Source organism: Molossus molossus, unplaced genomic scaffold, assembly GCF_014108415.1.
Source record: "Molossus molossus isolate mMolMol1 unplaced genomic scaffold, mMolMol1.p scaffold_m16_p_21, whole genome shotgun sequence".
Lineage (NCBI taxonomy): Eukaryota > Metazoa > Chordata > Mammalia > Chiroptera > Molossidae > Molossus > Molossus molossus.
Genome location: NW_023425357.1, coordinates 14,449,784 through 14,468,930, shown reverse-complemented (window position 1 = coordinate 14,468,930; position 19,147 = coordinate 14,449,784). Strand labels below are relative to the sequence as shown.

Genomic DNA, 19,147 nt, shown 5'->3' with positions numbered 1-19,147 from the left:
CCCTACAATGCCCATGTCCTAGTCCCTGAACCCATCAACATGTTCCCTTCTATGGCAAAAGGGACTTCGCAGGTGTGATTAGGTTAAAGTATGAGATGGGCAGAATATTCTGGATTATCCAGTGAGCCCAGTGTAATTCCAAAGGCTTTATCGGAGGATGGTAGTCAGGAGCAGAGATGCTGTGCACCTGGCTTGGAAGGAGGAGGATGGGTCACAAGCACCCTCAAGAACCTGGAAGCCACGAGAAATGGATTCCCCAGCAGCAGCTGCAGGAGAACCAGCTCTGTGACACCCCAGTGTTCTCCCAGGAAGTCTCACTTTGGACTTCTGACCTCCATAACGACCCGGGAACACATTTCTGTTGCTTTAAGGTAAGTTTGTCCTATTTACAGGCACCGTAGGAAACAAATACTCTGCTGGCCTTACCTGTCACTTATCCCAAGAGGGTGCCCCCCCAGTTCTTGTCTTCAGAGCAGCCTGGTGACAAAGTGGAGTCACAGCTCACCGAACCTCAGCCTTACCCTCTGGTAGGTGGGAGCAATGGTCATCCTAGTCATCCTCATTTATGGAGAACTGATCCAAAGTGCAGGTTCGAGCCCCGCCTTACACAGATAAACTCACAACTCCTCCAAAGCACCCTAAGGGCTGCGTTTAGTCATCACTCAAGTATTGTTCAATGAAACAAAGACTCACAGCAGTTTTTGTTTAACACAAAAGAAAGGTCAGCCCTGGTAGGTTTGGCTCAGCAGTTAAGAGCATCGGTCTGTGGTCCAGAGAGACCTGGGTTCGGTTCCCACTAAGGGTGCATACCTTGGGTGCAGTTTGTCTCTGGCTCTGATTGAGTCATGCGGGTGGTGACCATTCGATGTGTCTCTTTCACATCGATGTTTCTCTTTTTTTATTTTTGGTAAGTGCCCCTAGCGGGAACTGAACCCGGAACTCTTTGTTCCACAGGCCAACGTTCCAACCACTGAGCCAAACTGGCCAGGGCAATGTTTCTCTCTCTCTCACTCCCACTCTATCTGAACAAAAAAAAGGAAAAATGTCCTCTTTAATAGGCCTATGCAGCCCAGTCTTCACCACAGTCTGTCATATTTTTCATGGCTGTATAGTATTTGAACAAATTTATTCTAATATTTTAGATATTTTCTTTGATAGAATTCAATATAAACATCTTTGTGTATGATTTGTCTCACTTCTATAGTCTCCTAAGCAAAACTGCCAGGCCAAAGGGTATTTTGATACATATTGACCAGCTAATGTTTGCTTCTATCAAGAGGTGTTAGTCTGGCTGGTGTGGCTCAGTGGTTGAGTGTTGACCCATGAACCAAGAGGTTGCCGGTTTGATTCCCAGTTAGGGCACATGTCCAGGTTGTGGGGCCTGATCCCCAGTGGGGGACATGCAGGAGGCGGCCAATCGATGTTCTCATCAGTTTCTATCTCTCTTCCTCTCTCTAAAAATCGATAAAAGGGGGGGAAAACTAAAAAAAAAAAAAAAAGTGTTGAACACAGAATGCTGTGAAATGACAATTTACCTAAATTGTTCCCGTTAATGAGATTTTAATAAAAATTAAACAACTTCCTTGTCCTGCTTCTCCCTCCCCATTTTAGCAGGAAATATGAGGGTGGTGTGTGACAAAATAGACTTCAAATCTGCCAAAGCCCCTGCCTAAAAAGGGCTGGATGAAGGAAGCACTGTGCATAGAGAAGGCACTCTATTCTAAGCATGAAAATGAGAAGAAACCATTATTAACAATTCATGTTTACTAAAACTTTGTCATTAGTGACTACTTTTAACATTTTCAAAGAGATAGAGTAAAACTGTACCTTAATGAATTAGTGTTCCAAATTTTCATTCGTATAAATTCAGTATATTAGATTAATAAAAACCAGTACTCTTCAGTCCATAAAATACAAACTCATGATTAAATATTATACTGTACATACAGATAACACTGTACAAAGAACTGAGGCTAGGTGGGGAATGGGAGCCATTCAGAAGTCCTGTTGATATTAATTTGTATTATTGTGGATGGCAGCATCCACAATATGATTTTTTAGGATGCTGTGGTGGATTTACCATAGGGAACTGAGTAGAATTTTCAGATTTTGTCCTAACATGATTTTCTCTACTTTGTTCAGTTATTGCTGGGCACTTACTACAAGCCAAGTAGTTCTACAAGGCAGACACAGTGGTGAGAAACACCCCTAAACCCATGTGGAAGTTACAATGTAGTTGACTTCAATTTTATTTGTCCGTCATTATACTTTTATAAAGAGTCCTTAACATAAGCCCTCTCTTCTGGATAGACTCCAATGAAATGTAAGATTCTTATGGTGTGTTCATCTTCAGAGCTTGACACAGAAAACTCTGATATAGCCCTGACCAGTTTGGCTCAGTGTTAGAGTGCCGGCCTGCGGTCCAGAGAGACTTGGGTTCGGTTCCCGCTAAGGGCACGTACCTCGGTTGCGGTTTGTCCCCGGCCTTGTTTGGGGTGTGCAGGTGGCAACCACTCAATGTGTCCCTTTCATGTCGATGTTTCTCTCTCTCTCTCTCTCTCCCTCTCCCTCTATCTGAACAAAAAACAAAAAATTGTCCTTGGGTGAGGATAAAAAAAATCATTTAAAAAAAAAAAAAAAGAAAACTCTGGTATAAACACCATATTTATAAAGCCAGCTTTCTCTCATGTGTAAAATCTGATGTTTATAGAGTTCATCTCCTAGCTGAGTTCCTAAAACACATTTTATAGAGCAGCTTTCCTGTGACAATTCCTCAAGCTTCTGAGTTCTGAAGGAGCTTTCCACAATCACTAGCATAGACTTTCTAATGGAGATGAAGATGTGAATTCTAAAAAAGGCTATGCCACACCTCACATTTCTATAGATTCCCTCCCGTATGAATTCTCTGATGATATACAAGATGTGATCTCTGGCTGAAGCCCTTACAACACACATCGCATATGTAAGGTCTCTCCCCAGTGTGGACCCTCTGATGTGTGTGAAAATGGGAGGCCTGACTGAAGCCCTTACCACACTGCTGACACATGTAGGGTTTCTCTCCTGTGTGGACCCTCTGATGAGCACTGAGCCCAGCACTCCAACTGAATTCTTTCCCACACTGCTCACATTTAAATGGTTTCTCCCCAGTGTGAATTATTTGATGGACTTGAAGATTTGACCTCTGGCTGAAGGCCTTCCCACAAGTTTCACATTTATATGGCTTCTCTCCAGTGTGAACTCTCTGGTGGGCTTGAAGATGTGAAGACTGACTGAATCGCTTCTGACATGCATCACATTTGAATGGCTTTTCCCCAGTGTGGACACTCTGATGAGCCTGAAGATTGGAGGCCTGACTGAAACCTTTACCACACTCTTCACATTTGTAGGGTTTCTCTCCTGTGTGGACTCTCTGATGATTGTGAAGATTCAAGCTCCAGTTGAAGCGCTTTCCACACACCTCACATTTGTATGGCTTTTCTCCAGTGTGAACTCTCTGATGGGCTTGAAAATATGAACTCTGGCTGAAGCCTTTACCACACACATTGCAGCGAAATGGTTTCTCTCCCGTGTGAACCCTCTGATGGCTCTGGAAACTTGAGGCTGAGCTAAAACCTTTACCACACTCTTCACATTTATATGGTTTCTCGCCCGTGTGGACTCGTTGGTGACTGTGAAGATTAAAGCTCAGACTAAAGCATTTCCCACACTCATCACATCTGTATGGTTTCTCTTCCGTGTGGACTCTCTGATGGGTATGGAGATTTGAGCTACAGCTGAAGCGTTTACCACAATCTGCACATTTATACGGTTTCTCTCCAGTGTGGATTCTTTCATGGGCCTGAAGATGTGATCTCTGAGTGAAGCCCTTTCCACATATGTCACATTTATAAGGTTTCTCTCCAGTGTGGACTCTGCAATGAATATTAAGATCTGTGCTACGACTGAAGCCCTTCCCACAACTCTCACATCTATAGGGCTTCTCTCCTGTGTGAACGGGCAAGTGAGCATACAGATGTGAGGTCTGATTAAAGCTCTTACCACACTCGAGGCACGAATAGGGTTTCTCCCCTGTGTGGACTCTTTGATGCGTTTGCAGGTTTGAGCTCTGACTAAAACCCTTCCCACATTCATGACACCAATAGCGTTTCTTTCTTGCGTGAACATATTGTTGAACAGGAATGGCTGAGCTGAAACTGGTATCCTCATGTGTACTATAGGTAAGGGACTGCTTTCCCAAGTGTACCTGCTGATGAACTTCAAGACTGGAACTGTCATTGAATGATTTTTCACACTGATTACACTGGTAAGTTTTCTGTCCTGTGTTGATTATACTCAGCTGGGCAAGAGGTGGCATCTTTGAGATGTCTTCACCATAATCTTTGTTGCTGGGAGCTTTTTCCCCTGTGTGTACTATATCGTCATCATGGTGGTATGAATTACAACTGAAGATGGTAGCACATGGAACAAATATACATAACTTGTTTTTCATTGGCGTCTGCTTACAGCTTCTCTGATAATTCTGTGTCTCATTCAGATATATTTCACTCCAAGAATTCTGGGCTCTCTCTATTGAAAATTCTTGATTTTCATTAATACTGGAATGATTCTGTATAAGATTCATGATACAGCCATCTTCCACATCAGCCGGAATGGATAGTCCTGTCCCCACCTTACCGGGGGGATTATGTTGTTTGGGGAATTGGGAGCTCTTTTCTTGAATATGTAGAATGGAGACTTGACTTTTCATTAATTTACTCACAACATGTCTCCTTACTTGACAGCATGAAAGTTCTCCCAATGAAAGGCACCTTACTCCTGCTTCATAAAGAGTCTCCATCTCATCTTCATTCCTGCCTCCTGAAAGAATTAAGGACAGAGAGTGACATCAGCAAGCAAGAAAGTGGGCCTGAAACCCCCAAGCCCTTATTCCCCCACTGAAATACTCAAAAGCAAAAACAAATACTAGAGACTAGCTAAAATAAGTGTGAGAGTTCTGAAAAACAGTCCAAGGTCTACAATAACCAAGAGAGCACCCTGTTGAGAAAAAGCCACATTAAAAGGTATGATATTTGGGACTATCGCAGATTGAAGGTATAAGGTGTTCTCAGGTCTTTTTAAGGGTGTGTCTTGCTTGGGGCTGTGTGAGTGCGTTTTACCATTCTACTCTGTACGTAACTACTTGTAAATGGTCTTAGGCGACACTTGTGAAAGGGTCATTCGACCCCCAAAGGGCTGATGACTCACAGGTTGAGAACCACTGCTCTAGAACATCTAAGTGCAAGAGAAGCTATGGTGGCACTTTTGGGGAGATTAATGGATTTAAAAGCATCTGTGTATGAGGGACTTGACTTTCCTGGGTCTGTGTGTATGCCTTTTCATTAGTTTAGAAAAAAACCTCAGGAGACCTTAAGCCCTTACGCAGGGCAGATCCCAAGGCTCAGAACACACCTTGCCCATTAGGCTTCCCTGGAAAAGCACCAGTCAGCAAAGACTGGTAGAGGGGGCTTTTTTCTTCAATGCTCAATTTTCAACAATAACAGCATAAAAGAAACAGGAAAAAAGGGCCTATCCAAAACAGAAAATAAAGTAGGTAAAACATCCATAAAGAAACAGGTGTCAGTATCAGACAAATACATTAAAACACTAACCATGGTCTTATACCTGCTTAAAGGACCGAAGGAGAGAGATGTAAGCATGAAGGCAGAGTAGGGAGCTCCAGCTCTTATTCCCACACAGAACACCAAATAAACAAACAAAATGGGAAAAAAATCACTTTGAACAACTTTAAACACCAGTTGAGAAACTGCCAACAACCAAGGGAACATCTAACCAAAAGAACCTGAACTCAAAAACCATCCAATGTCCTAGTTTCTCCATGTGCCTCACCCTTACCGGCACAGTGTGGGGGTTAAGACTGGGAGGAGGCTGCCCTATTCCAGGTTCCCACCTCAGGGTGGAAAGTAAAGAACAGAACTTGCTTATGTGTTCTGGGGGGTGGGGTGGGGGGGTTTGGAGAGTCCCATGGGACTGGTTTCTGTCTCGCTTGACTGAGTGCCAATGGGAATAGGGGCTCAGTTTTTCATATCAGGTTTGACATGAGAACTGCAGGGAATTTGCAGACGTGTGGGCAAGAAAATACAGGCGTAGAACAGAAATCTAAGGCTCCAAAGAAAAGCAGGAGTGAGACTCTCAGGGGAATTAACATGTTGCAAAGTAGCCATATACATGGGGGAACTAGAATTCTGAACACACAGTCCTGGGACGATGCACCTCAGAAATGCTTGAAGGACTGTGGCTTCATGTCATGCTGAACTATAACACTCTTAGAAGAAAACAGGGCAAAATCCTCACAACATTGCATTTGGCAATGCATTCTTAGATATGACACCAAAGGCACAGGCAATAACAAGAAATAAATTCACTTTCATAAAATAAAGAACTTTTGTGCATCAGAAGAGTAAAAAGGCCTATGAACAGAGTAAAAGAGCCACAGACAGGATACTTGCAAATCTTATATCTGATATGGGATATTCAGACCACAAAGAGAACTCCTAAAATTCAACAACATAAAAACACCCTGATTCAAACATGAGCAAAAGATACCAGGGAACTCTGTGAAATGTATGATTGTCTGACCACGATGCTGTACATCTGAAACTAATGCAAAATAATATTGAATGTAAATTGTCATTAAAAAATAAAATGAGCACAAGACTTGACTAGACATTTCTCCAAAGATATACAAATAGTCAACAGGCACATGAAAAGATGCTCAACATCACTAATCATTAGGGAAATGCAAAACAAAACACTGAGATACCTCTTCACACCCATTAAGATGGCTATTATTTTTTTTAAAGGTAGAGGGGGCAAGTATTGGTGAGGATGGGGCAAACTGGAACCCTTGTGTATTGCTGGTGGGGATGTAAGTGATATACCTACTATGAAAAACAGTATGGGGGTTCCTGAAAAATTAAAAATAGAATTTTAATTATGATCCAGCAATACTACTCTGGGTATATACACAAAGAAATGGATAGCAGGGATTTGAGCAGATATCTGTACACCCTTATTCACAGCAGCATTATTCATAACAACCAGAAGAAAATTAAGAAAACAATTTCATTTACAATAGCATCAAAAAGAATAAAATACTTGGGAATTGAGTATTAGGCAAACAACCAGAATGTCCATCAATGGATGAAAAGAAATGAGAAACATGCATACAATGCAACATTATGTAGCCTTAAAAAAGAAATTTTGACACATGCTATAATACAGATGAACCTTGAAGAAGTTATGCTAAATGAAACAAACCAGACACAAAAGTAGTACAAATACTAGCCCTGGCCAGGTAGCTCAGTTGGTTACAGCATCACCCGATATTCCAAGGTTGCGGGTTCAATCCCTGGACAGGGCATCAAGAAACAACTGACGAATGCATAAATAAGTGGAACAACAAACTGATCTCTCTCTCTCTAAAAACACAAGAATAAAATAAGAAGTAAAAATACTGTATGATTTCACTTATAATGAGGTCCATGGAGTAGTCAAATTCAGAGAGACAGAGACAGAAAGTAGACCAGTGGTTACTGGGACTAGGGAGAGGGAAGATGGGGAGTCATTGTTTAATGACTACAGAGGTTCGGTTTGGGGAAAAGTTCTGGAGATGAATAGCACTGATGGTTGCACAACAATATTAATGTACTTAATACCAGACTGTACATTAAGAAGGTTAGAATGATAAATTTTATTTTATGTATATTTTATCACAATTAAAAAATACACACAGACAGACATACACACTATTAAGTCTGTTGGTGTAGTGCTTAAACACAAATTAATGCAAGTTATGGATGTAGAGAGTGAAGGAAAGACATTTTTTTTTTTTTCATTCCTCACCCGAGGACATTTTTCCATTTATCTTCAGATAGAGTGGGAAGGAGGCAGAGAAACATCAACGTGAGAGGGACACATCGACTGGTTGCCTCCCACACGGCCCCAACCAGGGCCGGGGACAAATTGCATCCGAGATGCCTGCCCTTGACCGGAATTGAACCTGCGATTCATTGGTCTGCGGGCTGATGCTCTAACCACTGAGAAAAACAGGCCAGGGCAATATTTTAAATGGAGCAGACACAGAAGGACTTGGATGAAATGACTTCTGAGCAGAGACTAGAGTGAATAAGAGTGGTTGGGGATTCGTGGGAAAGCAGCAATCCAACCAGAGAAAAGAAAGTAAAAGATCCTGACGCAGAAGCATCATCGCCAGATGTCAGGAACAGTTAACGCTGGCAGGGTCAAAGGGAGGAGAATGACAGGAGAAAAATATAGAGTGGTACAGCCAGGTGAATGAGCAAACATGACAGGGTCTTCCAGGCCCCTAAATACTTTGGGGTTTGTTGTTGTTGTTTTTTTTAATCCTCACCCGAGGACACCTTTCCATATTTTGTTCAGATTGAGTGGGAGGGAGGGAGATAAACATCGACATGAAAGGGACACATCGAGTGGTTGCCACCCGCACGACCCAACCAGGGCCGAGGACAAACTGCAACCGAGGTATGTGCCCTTAGCGGGAACTGAACCCAGGTCTCTCTGGACCGCAGGCTGACGCTCCAACTGCTGAGCCAAACCTGCCAGGGCGGGTTTTCTTCTGAGTGAAATGAAAAGCCAGTGGAGGGTGTCGAAGCAGAGAGACATAACGTGATTGATGTTCTTTTTTAATTTATTTATTGATTTGAAAGAGGAAGGAAGAGGGAAGGAGGGAGAGAGAGAAAGGAAGAGAGAGAGAAAGACAATGCAGTCATTGGCTGATTTTTGTATGGGACCTGATCAAGGACAGAACCCGCAACTTTAGTGTATCCAGAAGACACTCTAACCAACTGAGCTCCCCAACCAGGGCTTGTGACTGATGTTTTCAAAGGGTCTCTCGGGTCTCTGTGGAAAACTGATCACCCAGAAGAGAAACAGAGTAACGAGCTGTTACCTTCAAGGACTCCAGCTGCCCAGTTCCCTCCTGAATGCCCACCTCTTTGAGTTTGGATCTGCGTAATACAAAGATGTTCCTCTCTCTCCAACTGGGATATCACATCTGGTTTAGAGGACAGATGTCCTGTGAAAAGACAAGATTTAAGTAAAAAAATTAAAGGTAAAAAGTACTGAAAAAAATTTCGGTTCCAATCCCATGATGTAAGGCTCTGCCTCTCCCCCAAAGCAGTGTTTATCAAATATTTCGATGTAACTTACTAATTTCATGACCTACAAGTTTAATAAAAAATATATGAGCCCTAGCCAATGTGGCTAGGTTGGTTGGAGTGTCATCCTGTACACTGAAAGGTCATGGGTTTAATTCCCAGTCAGGGCACATACCCAGGCTGAGCATATGGGAAACAAGTGATCAACGTTCCTCTCTCTTTAAAATCAGTAAAAAGGTATTCTTAAGTAATGATTTAAAAAAAAACAAAAAAACGTGAAATAAGGAGCCAGGTACAGCCAAGCTCAACTGTTCATTTATAATTAATTTACAAAAGACAAAATGTTTACCTTGAAACAAAGACTAGCAATGTCTTGTCTCTATGTTCCAAATAGACTGGAAAACTCTGGTCTCTATGGGGTCCAGAAGTTTTAAAGTAGTGGACAGAGGCCAGGATGCTACCAAACATCCTAAAATGCTCACAACATTTTATGTGAGGATAGTACTTGTGGGAGACTTTTTGCATGGCATCAATTTTGATAAAATCTGCTCTGCCATCGCCTGCCCCAAGGCAGGATATCTCTGCATTCTGCATTTCTTTATCTCTGCATTTTGCATTTCTTTAAGTAACCATTTACTCATCAAGCCAGTCTTTACTGACCTTTTGTTCCTTTTGTAGTATTTCCTGGAATTGCTTCGGGCAAGCTTGGTGCTTGGCAAAAGGTGCTTCTTGCCCTATATATTGTGTGAATTACCCCTGAATAAATGAGACTTGATCAGAGCCCTGTCTTGTCTCCATTTCCCGTGTCTCTTGTCCCTCCTCATCCTCACTCCCCCTCGTTGCTGGACCTGCGGGACGGGTCGGGTCAAGTACTTACAACAATTATCTGGCCTGGTCAGCAACAGTGCCGAATGGGAAACCCTGATCAATGGATGAAGTTACGTTATGAAGGCGCCTATACTCACCCAATGAGACCAGGTTCTGAAAGTTCTCTAGCATCACGTCTCGGTACAGCTTCCATTGGACAGGGTCCAGCAGCCCCAGCTCCTCCTCGGTAAAGACCACAGCCACATCCTTGAATGTCACCCCTTCCTACACCAAACACAGGTAACCTCAATCTCAGAACTGGGAAGAGAGCAGCACTGAGCAGGTGGAGAAGATATATAGGAAGTTGTTCCAGACTCTAAGGACCCTAACAACTCTTTTTTTGTTGGTACCTGCCCCTAGAGGGAACTGAACCTGGGACTCTCTGGTCCGCAGGCTGACGCTCCAACCGCTGAGCCAAACCGGCCAGGGCCTAAAAACCCTTTTTAATAGATTTTCTCCTCTTCTGCTTCCATAATCACACCATAAATGGAGGGAGAGGAAGGAACCAAGAGATACATAAAAAAATCTTGTGTACATTTAACGTGGTACCCTTTATGTAGTTAAATAAAGCATCTAGAGCCCTGGCTGGGTAGCTTAATTTGTAAGAGCATCATCCCAATAAACCAGGTTTGATCCCTGGTCAAGGCACACACAAGAATAAATCAATGAATGCATAAATAAGTGGAACAACAAATAGATGTCTCTCCTTCTCTCTCAAATCAATAAACAAAAATTTAAAAATACATAAATAAAGCCAACCTATAGAAGAGTCTGTTAAATCATGGCATACAGTCCAGCTAGTGTGGCTCAGTGGTTGAGCATCGACCCATGCACCACAAGGATGCCAGTCCAATTCCCGGTCAGGGCACATGCCCAGGTTGTGGGCCAAATCCCTAGTCAGGGGGAATGCAAGAGGTGGCCAATCGATGTTCTCTCTCATCAATGTTTCTGTCTCTCTCCCTCTCCTTTCCTCTCTATCTAAAGATCAATAAAGAAAAAAAAAAATTAAAAAGCCTGCTCGATTTGGCTCAGTGGATTGAGTGGCGTCCCATGGACTGAGAAGTCCTGGTTCGACTCCCGGTCAGGGCACATGGCTGGATTGTGGGCTTGGTCCCCAGGAGCATGCAGGAGGCAGTCAATGTATGTATCTCTCACATCAACGTTTCTATCTATCCCTCTCTCTAAGAAATCAACGCAAAAAAATTTTTTTTAATTGAATCATGGCATACACGTTTTACAATTAGTGCCAGATGTTAAGAAATTGAGTTAATTTAGATTCAACAGTATTTAACAGTGCCTATCTCCTTCTCTCCCTGGATAGTACCACTATTTCTTCAATGTTGGCCAATCGAACAAGTCTTCAAGACCCTTCTGGGGCCGGTATACATTCATTCTCTGTTCTCAGGAACTGCTATATCTGTCAATTGCAGTGGCACTCAGTGTTAAAGTTAAGAGTACAGGCTCTCAGGCTCTGGAGACAGATGGCCTCAGTTCATACTCTAAGGCTTTGTCACCTTGGACAAGTCACTTAACTCCTCAATATCTCAATTTCTTCATCTGTATAACTACATCACAGCATACTTGAAGGGATTAAATGAGAATATGTACAGGATTTAGGACAGTATCTGACATGTTAAGCACTCAATAAATGCCAGCCATCACTATTATAACTATCATTATTCATGGCTGCAAGGTGTTTCATAAAAGTGATGATCTGTAATATATTTAACCATACCAAAAAATTAAATAATGCAATTAACTTAAATTATTTAAATTGTTGATATTGATGCACAAAACATTTTTATGTAAATCTCAGCCAAGAAGTGGCAATTTCACTGCCAAAAAATATGCACCTTTGTTTTGCTAGTATTATAGCAATTTTCACAATTAAGTTTTCCTTTAAGAGAGCAGAAGTGTCTCTGATTCTCCATACTCCGCCCAAAACTTGACATTATCTTATTTTTTAAACGTTGGGTAATTGGTAAATGATAAAAAGAGCTCTTTTTAAAAGCTTCCACTTATTTAACTATTTTATTTTATTTTTTATGTTTTTATTGATTTTTTAGACAGGAACAGAAAAACTGATGTGAGGGAGGGGGATCAAGCCTGCAACCCAGGCATGTGCCCTGACTGGGAATCGAACCAGGACCTCTCACTTCATGGGATAACACTCAACCCACCGAACCACACTGGTCAGGCTATTTAACTTTTTAAAAAGATCATCTTTGGCCCTGGCTGGTTTGGCTCACCAAAGCGTTGTAGGTTCCAATGTTGGTCAAGGGCACATACCTGGATCCCTGGCCCTGGTGGGGGTCATGTAGGAGGCAACCAATCGATGTTTCTCTCTCACATCGATATATCTCTCTCTGTTCCTCCCTTCCTCCCTCCCTCCACTCTATCTAAAAATCAATGGAAAAATATCCTTGGGTGAGGATCTACAACACCAAAAATCATCTTTGAAAATTTTGCCTGATCATTTCACTTGCTCATAATCTCATGCATCAGGACCATTCCTATTGAGAATATTAAGCCTTTTTCTAAGCTGTGATTACAAACATATAAATTCCCAGCCCCAACCCCCGACTCCTATTTCCTATTTGTCTCATTACTTCGTCTATGAAGTTTTTTTTAAAGGGAATTAAAATTATTTACAGACTTTGCTCATCTCTGCATTATATCTGGCTGGAGTTCTGAGCATCTATGTACTGAACAACTAGTTGACATGTGTCAAAGAAACAAGCACTAAGAAAGCTGCCCCAGGGAAATAGCAATGTTATTTTTGGAGTCCTTCACCCACTAGACATGCCCACTAGACATGCCAGGTATACACATGGTGTAGCCTCGGACACCGCATTCACGTAGTATCATTTCTTCTGGGTCTCTCCATTTATCCTAATTGGATACCTGAAACACCTGGCTCAGCTAATTGCCCCATTAGTGTGTATAAAATAATATAAACAGATCCACTTCAAAATGGAATCAGAGCTGTCATCCTAGAGGGACTGCCTCACAAGTTTTACTCCTCAACCCTTTGGAATGTTAAAACTGAGCAAAATAACCTTTGGACTGTGCCTAAAGCAGCACTGTATCCCAAACAACAGTTTGCAAAGCTAACAGGAAAACAGACATTATGACTGAAAATTAGACATTCTTTTATTTTCATATTTGTTGTTCCACTTTTTATGCATTCATTGGTTGTTCCTTGTATGTGCCCTGACCAGGGATGGAACCCAAAACTTTGGAGTATCAGGACTATGCTCTAATCAACTGAGCTATCTGGCCAGGGCCAAAGACATTCTTTAGAATTAGCATCCTTATGCTAACTTATCTGCACCCACAGAAATTCCACCCTTAGCTTACTAACACCCAAAGAAATCCCTTTCTTCTATTCATGTAATTATTTCCCTTCCTTCTCATAAATACTCCTTCCCTTTGTCTCTTAATGGGAACACTATTTGGGTTTCTCCCTGAATCTCTGCTTCCCTAATAGCTATTCCTTTTGGATCTCAAATGAAAGCCTGTTGCCTCTAACGTTGGCCTTTTATTTTTAGGTTGAGAAGTGTCAGCTGGGTAAAACAACAATGCGGTATCACCTCACACCTATCAGAATGGCTGCCATCAACAAACTATCAAACAGGTGCTGGCAAGACTATGGAGAAAAGGGGACTCTAGTACACTGCTGGTGGGAATGCAGATGGGTACAGCCACTATAGAAGACAATACGGTGTTACCTCAAAAAGTTAAAAACTGAACTGCCATTTGAACCAGTGATCGCACTTTTAGGAATATACCTTAAGAAGCCTGAAACACCAATCAGAGAGAATATATGTACCTCCGCCCTGGCTGGTTTGGCTTAGCAGTTAGAGCGTCAGCCCGTGGACCAGAGAGTCCCAGGTTCAGTTCCTGCTGAGGGCATGTACCTCGGTTGCAGTTTGTCCCGGGCCCCAGATGGGGTTGTGTGGGTGGCAACCACTCAATGTGTCTCTTTCACATCAATGTTTCTCTCTCTCTCTTCCTCCCTCTATCCCTCCTGCTCTGTCTAAAAATAAATGCAAACGTGTCCTTGGGTGAAGAAAATAAATAAATAAATAAATAAATAAATAAATAAATAAATAAGAATATATGTCCCCCTATGTCCACAGCAGCACTATTTCCAATCACTAAGATCTGGAAACGGCCCAAGTGTCCATCAGTAGATGAGTGGATAAAAAAGCTGTGGTACATATACACAATGGAATACTATGCAGCTGTAAGAAAGAGATCGCTTATCCTTTGAGACGACATGGAGGGACCTGGAGAGTATTATCCTAAGCAAAAGAAGCCCATAAGAGAAAGACAAATATCACATGATCTCACTTATTTGTGGAATATAATGAATAAAACAAGCTGATCAAGCTGATGAACAAAAAAGACCCAGACACATAGAAGTAGGGTACAGACTGACAAAACTCAGAATAGGGGGTCAGAAGGGAGGGAAGAGATAAACCACAGAACTTATATGCATGTATGCATAACCATGGACAGAGACAACAATGCTGAGGACAGGGTGGGGTGGGAGGGGATCATGAGGAGGGTGAAAAAGGAGAAACATCTGTAAAAAAAATAAATTATAAAATTAAAAAAAAAAGAAGTGTCAGCTGGGGACTGACTGGACTTCAAGTAGAAATGTGGAAGTTCACAAATCTGTTTATGTTAAAATATGAACAAGCCCTGGTGGGGTAGATTTGTTGGTGAGAGTGTCATCCCAATACGCCAACTTTGCGGGTTTGATCCCCAGTAAGGACACATATAAGAATCAACCAATGAATGCATAAAGAAGTGGAACAACAAATCAATATTTTTCTCTCTCTCCCCCCCCCCCCTCTAAAATCAATAATAATAATCAAACAAGACCATCTATATCCTCACAAGGCTGTTCTATGGAATAAAGGCCTGGCAAGTCCCTGGTGCTACTAGACCAAGGATGTACTTCTTTAAAATATACTAACATGTTGCCATGTTTGGCTCAGCGGTTAGAGTGTTGGTCTGTGGTTTGGAGAGATCCAGGTTCAGTTCCCGCTAAGGGCACGTACCTTGGTTGCAGTTTGTCCCCGGCCCTGGTTGGGTCGTGCGAGTGGCAGCCACTCGATGTGTCTCTTTCACATCAATGTTTTTTTCTCTCTCTCTCTCTTCCTCTCTCCCTCCCACTCTATCTGAACAAAAAACAAAAAAATGTCCTTGGGTGAGGATAAAAAAAAAAATCTGCCCTGGCCGGTTTGGCTCAGCGGTTAGAGCGTCCGCCCGCGGTCCGGAGAGACCCGGGTTCGGTTCCCGCTAAGGGCATGTACCTCGGTTGCAGTTTGTCCCCGGCCCTGGTTGGTCGTGCAGGTGGCAGCCACTCGATGTGTCCCTTTCACATCGATGTTTCCCTCTCTCTCTCTTCCTCTCTCTCCCTCCCACACTGTCTGTACAAAAAATTGAAAAATGTCCTCAGATGAGGATTAAAAAAAAAAAAAAAAATCTATATATCTATATATGTATATATAGATATGTATATCTCTATATATATACACACATACCTACATGTCAATGAATAAAACAGAAACTTAACTATGATACATACATGGTTAAACTCAAAATTAAAGAAAGAATCTAGCTCTTCTTGTTTGAAAACAACTAAAATTATTTTCTCTGAGTTCAGTATCAACTGGACTCGGTTGCACCAAGCCATACTTTGGATGTTTTTTCCACAAGATGTTCAGGAAACTGAGTCCCTATTACTCTAAGGAGAGGGAAAAAAAAGGTAGAATTCTCAGAAATCCTGTTTGGGTAGAAAGGTTTCAGAAAATTGTCACTGCAAACATCTTTAAAATTGTGAAATTCATATGCCACATAAATAAGGGAGAAATATTACGTACACTGTGAAAAATGATGTGGCCATTTAAGTTGTAGGTGATGTAAAATTACACTTCAAAAATCCAAAATGGGCCCTGGCTGGTTTTGCTCAGAGGTTAGAGTGTCGGCCAGCGAACCAGAGAGTCCTGGGTTCAGTTCCCGCTAAGAGCACGTACCTCAATTGCAGGTTGTCCCCAGCCCCGGTTGGGGTCATGTCGGTGGCAACCAGTCGATGTGTCTCTCTCTATTCCTCCCTCTCTCCCTTCCACTCTATCTGAAGATGAATGCAAAAATGTCCTCAGGTGAGGATAAAAAAAAAAAATCCAAAATGATAAGCTGTGATTACAAACATATACTTGTAAATGCAAATAAAAAGAAATTTGAGAAAATAAACAGCAAATTTGTAAACATGTTTATAAAGTGGGAGTTATTTTCTTTTTCTTTTTAAAAAATACCCGTTGCCCTGACCAGTTTGGCTCAGCAGTTAGAGCATCAGCCCACAGACTAAAGGGTTGAGGGTTTTCAATTCCCAGTCAGAGAGACATCCCTGGGTTGCAAGTTTGATCCCTAGCCCAAACTTGGGGTCCTGTGGGAGGCAGCAAATGAATGTATCTCTCTTGCATTGATCTTTCTCTCTCTCCCTCTTTGTCTTCCTCCCTTCCACTCTATCTAAAATACAATGGAAAAATATTCTCAAGTGAGGATTAAAAACAAAACAAAACACCTGTTAATTTTCACACTACAATTAGGAAATAAACACAAAGCAAGAGCCTGGCATAAAATAATTTTTCTTATCCTCACCCGAGGACATTTTTCGATATTTTGTTCAGATAGAGTGGGAGGGAGAGAGAGGGAGAGAAATATTGACGTGAAAGGGACACATCGAGTGGTCGCCACCCACATGACCCAACCAGGGCCGGGGCAGGTGGACACTCTAACTGCTGGGCCAAACCGGCCAGGGCCTGGCATACAATAATTTGTCAAGTGCCTCTGGTCCCCTTTTACCCTTTCCAAGCAGGAGAAATGTGTGTCCAACCTCTGTAAAATGAGACGTCATTTTAAGAAACAGAAAGGCAAACCCAACTTACCTGGAACTTGGTCATTTTTCTCTTCCTTTTGGGGAAAGGCAGTTCTCGGAAGGCAAAACTGGGGAAGGGAAAGCCATCATGAGAGAGATGCTAGGGACGCTGCCAGTCCACATGGCACTTCATGGGAGCACAAAGCAGTCAGGGCCCCTTTCTCTAGGCGGAGGCAGTGGCAACAACGCCTAGTGAGAACAGGGGCTGGACTCCAGCTTCCTCTGGGCCCCCAGCCAGCTGCCATTGTTAATGAATATTCCTTAAAACAGCCCTAAGCCGAGTGTGTCTTGTAGCTTCCAGAATATTCCTTAGCCCGAGTATTAGAGGAGATGAAAGGCAAGCAGGCAGGCAGTATAACTTAACAGGGGCAAAATGTCTGGGTTCAAATTCTGCCATGTCTACTTCTTATTTTCTACTTAGCAGCAGTGTAAACCTTCTGCAAGTCATTTATCTCTCTGTACCTCACTCCAGTCACCTGTATGTGGGGATAATAATGCCGGCACTCCCTATCGCCTGCAGCTGAAGCCAAGCAGTAGTTTAGGTGTCATAAAACTGCCCTTGTAAATGTGATATTCCAGAAAATCACTCTTTCAAGAAACCCAGAATTCAGAGATGATTGTTCTGTAGCAAGAGTTATCTTTACCCTTGCAAAAACATAATTCTGACTGGTTGTCTCACAGGCCATTTCTTCCGTTGGTAATGATAGTTAAATTGCCACGGATTTTCTTCTCTTAAAAGGTGTAATTATTTTAAAATGTTATTAAGCAAGAAGAGTCTCGACGATTCTTGTCCCATATGCAAAAGGGTAAACAATGACTAATAAAAACCTAACCTGCCCTGGCCAGTTTTGCTCAGCGGTTAGAGTGTCCGCCTGCGGTCCAGAGAGACCCGGATTGGGTTCCCGCTAAGGGCGCCTACCTCGGTTGCAGTTTGTCCGCGGCCCTGGTTGGTCATGTAGGTGGCAGCCACTAGATGTGTCCTTTTCACTTCGATGTTTCTCTCTGTCTCTTCCTCTCTCTCCCTCCCACTCTATCTGAACAATAAATGGAAAAACGTCCTCGGGTGAGGATTTAAAAAACCCCAAAACCTAAGCCTAATAAATCTTGTTGCATTTACATCAACAACACGGGTTTATCACACAATATTGCACACTTATTAAGGCCTCACTATACGTGTAGTCAGGCATTCTGCAAAGCCCATATCACGATTCTTTCTGGGTCCGGAAAAATCCACACAGGACTTTCTCCAGGACCCGGCTGAAGTTCACTCTCCTTACTAAACCAGAGGCTAAAAAGAGTCCACGTGCAGAAACAAGTGCCCACACCCCATCCCAGGCTCACAGGAGCTTCCAAATAACAGGGCGCCTTTCTGAGTTTGCAACATAACTAATGGTTAACGGCCAACATTTAATATGCACTGGCACTATTTTTAAGCTTCTTCTGGACCACCTCACTTAATTCTCACAAGAACACCTTTGGGAAGAAGTAACCTTTTGCCATGAGGAAACTGAGGCAGGGAGAAATCAAGGAACTCGCCCAGTATTTTACCGAAAGAGGCAGAGCTGGCTGCCGGGTCCTACGGGGAGGACCCGGGGGAGCGGAGATAGCGGGAGACCCTAAACTCCAAGTACCAGCAAGCCGGCCCCGACTCGGAGGCTCAGCCAGGCGGATGCTCACCGCCGCCGCCTCCACGTCCGCGCTCTGCCGCTGGCCGCGGCTTCCCTCACACTGGAGGGAGGACCAAGTCACTGCTCACCCCAGGCCGAGGCAAAGGTTTAAAGGTATCGCTAGGACACGGGGTTAACTCACCAAACTGCGAGGAATCTCAAACCCAACCTCGCCTTCTGAGAGCGGAAGTGCCTCAGCTTAGACACTGTTCCTGAACTACACTTCCCAGAACGCCCAACAGGAAGCGCCTAGTTTTCTCGCGCACCTGTACTACATGTCCCAGAATGCAGTTCGAAGGACCGAGCTTCCCGCCAGTTGCTGCGCGAATTGAGGCTCTTCTCTGGCATAACTGTCAGATTCCCTTTTGCTTTATTCATTTCTTAAAGCTTATGAAAAAATAATTGCGAGTTTTTGAAAATGCGGCCGCATAGGAGAGAAAAGCCAAGGTTGTACTTTGAAACTAATT

At 42.8% G+C, this 19,147-nt stretch overlaps 1 protein-coding gene across 3 annotated transcripts; it reads right to left on the bottom strand.

The window, feature by feature from the left end:
- Positions 1 to 2,679: 2,679 nt before the first annotated feature.
- On the bottom strand, positions 2,680 to 18,864 carry ZNF235 (zinc finger protein 235). 3 transcript variants are annotated; one of them, XM_036274633.1, is made up of 5 exons: positions 18,823 to 18,864; positions 17,024 to 17,081; positions 10,160 to 10,286; positions 8,987 to 9,112; positions 2,680 to 4,857 (listed from the first exon to the last, which is right to left on the bottom strand). In XM_036274633.1, exons 2-5 carry the CDS (start codon positions 17,036 to 17,038, stop codon positions 2,879 to 2,881), a joined length of 2,247 nt encoding a protein of 748 aa, XP_036130526.1. In that variant the 5' UTR covers positions 17,039 to 17,081; positions 18,823 to 18,864; the 3' UTR covers positions 2,680 to 2,878. The 3 variants fall into 3 exon arrangements, with proteins under 3 accessions (XP_036130526.1, XP_036130527.1, XP_036130528.1); XM_036274634.1 differs by having other exon boundaries at positions 9,029 to 9,112; XM_036274635.1 differs by lacking the exons at positions 10,160 to 10,286; positions 17,024 to 17,081; positions 18,823 to 18,864 and adding an exon at positions 9,855 to 9,899.
- Positions 18,865 to 19,147: the final 283 nt, after the last annotated feature.

Excerpts from the sequence above, each read along its gene's own strand:
- ZNF235 (XM_036274633.1), bottom strand. Across the intron at positions 9,113-10,159 it reads TCAGAACCTGGTCTCATTGG|GACATCTGTCCTCTAAACCA; the intron begins GTGAGTATAGGC and ends GTCTTTTCACAG. Across the intron at positions 4,858-8,986 it reads GGCAGCTGGAGTCCTTGAAG|GAGGCAGGAATGAAGATGAG; the intron begins GTAACAGCTCGT and ends TAATTCTTTCAG.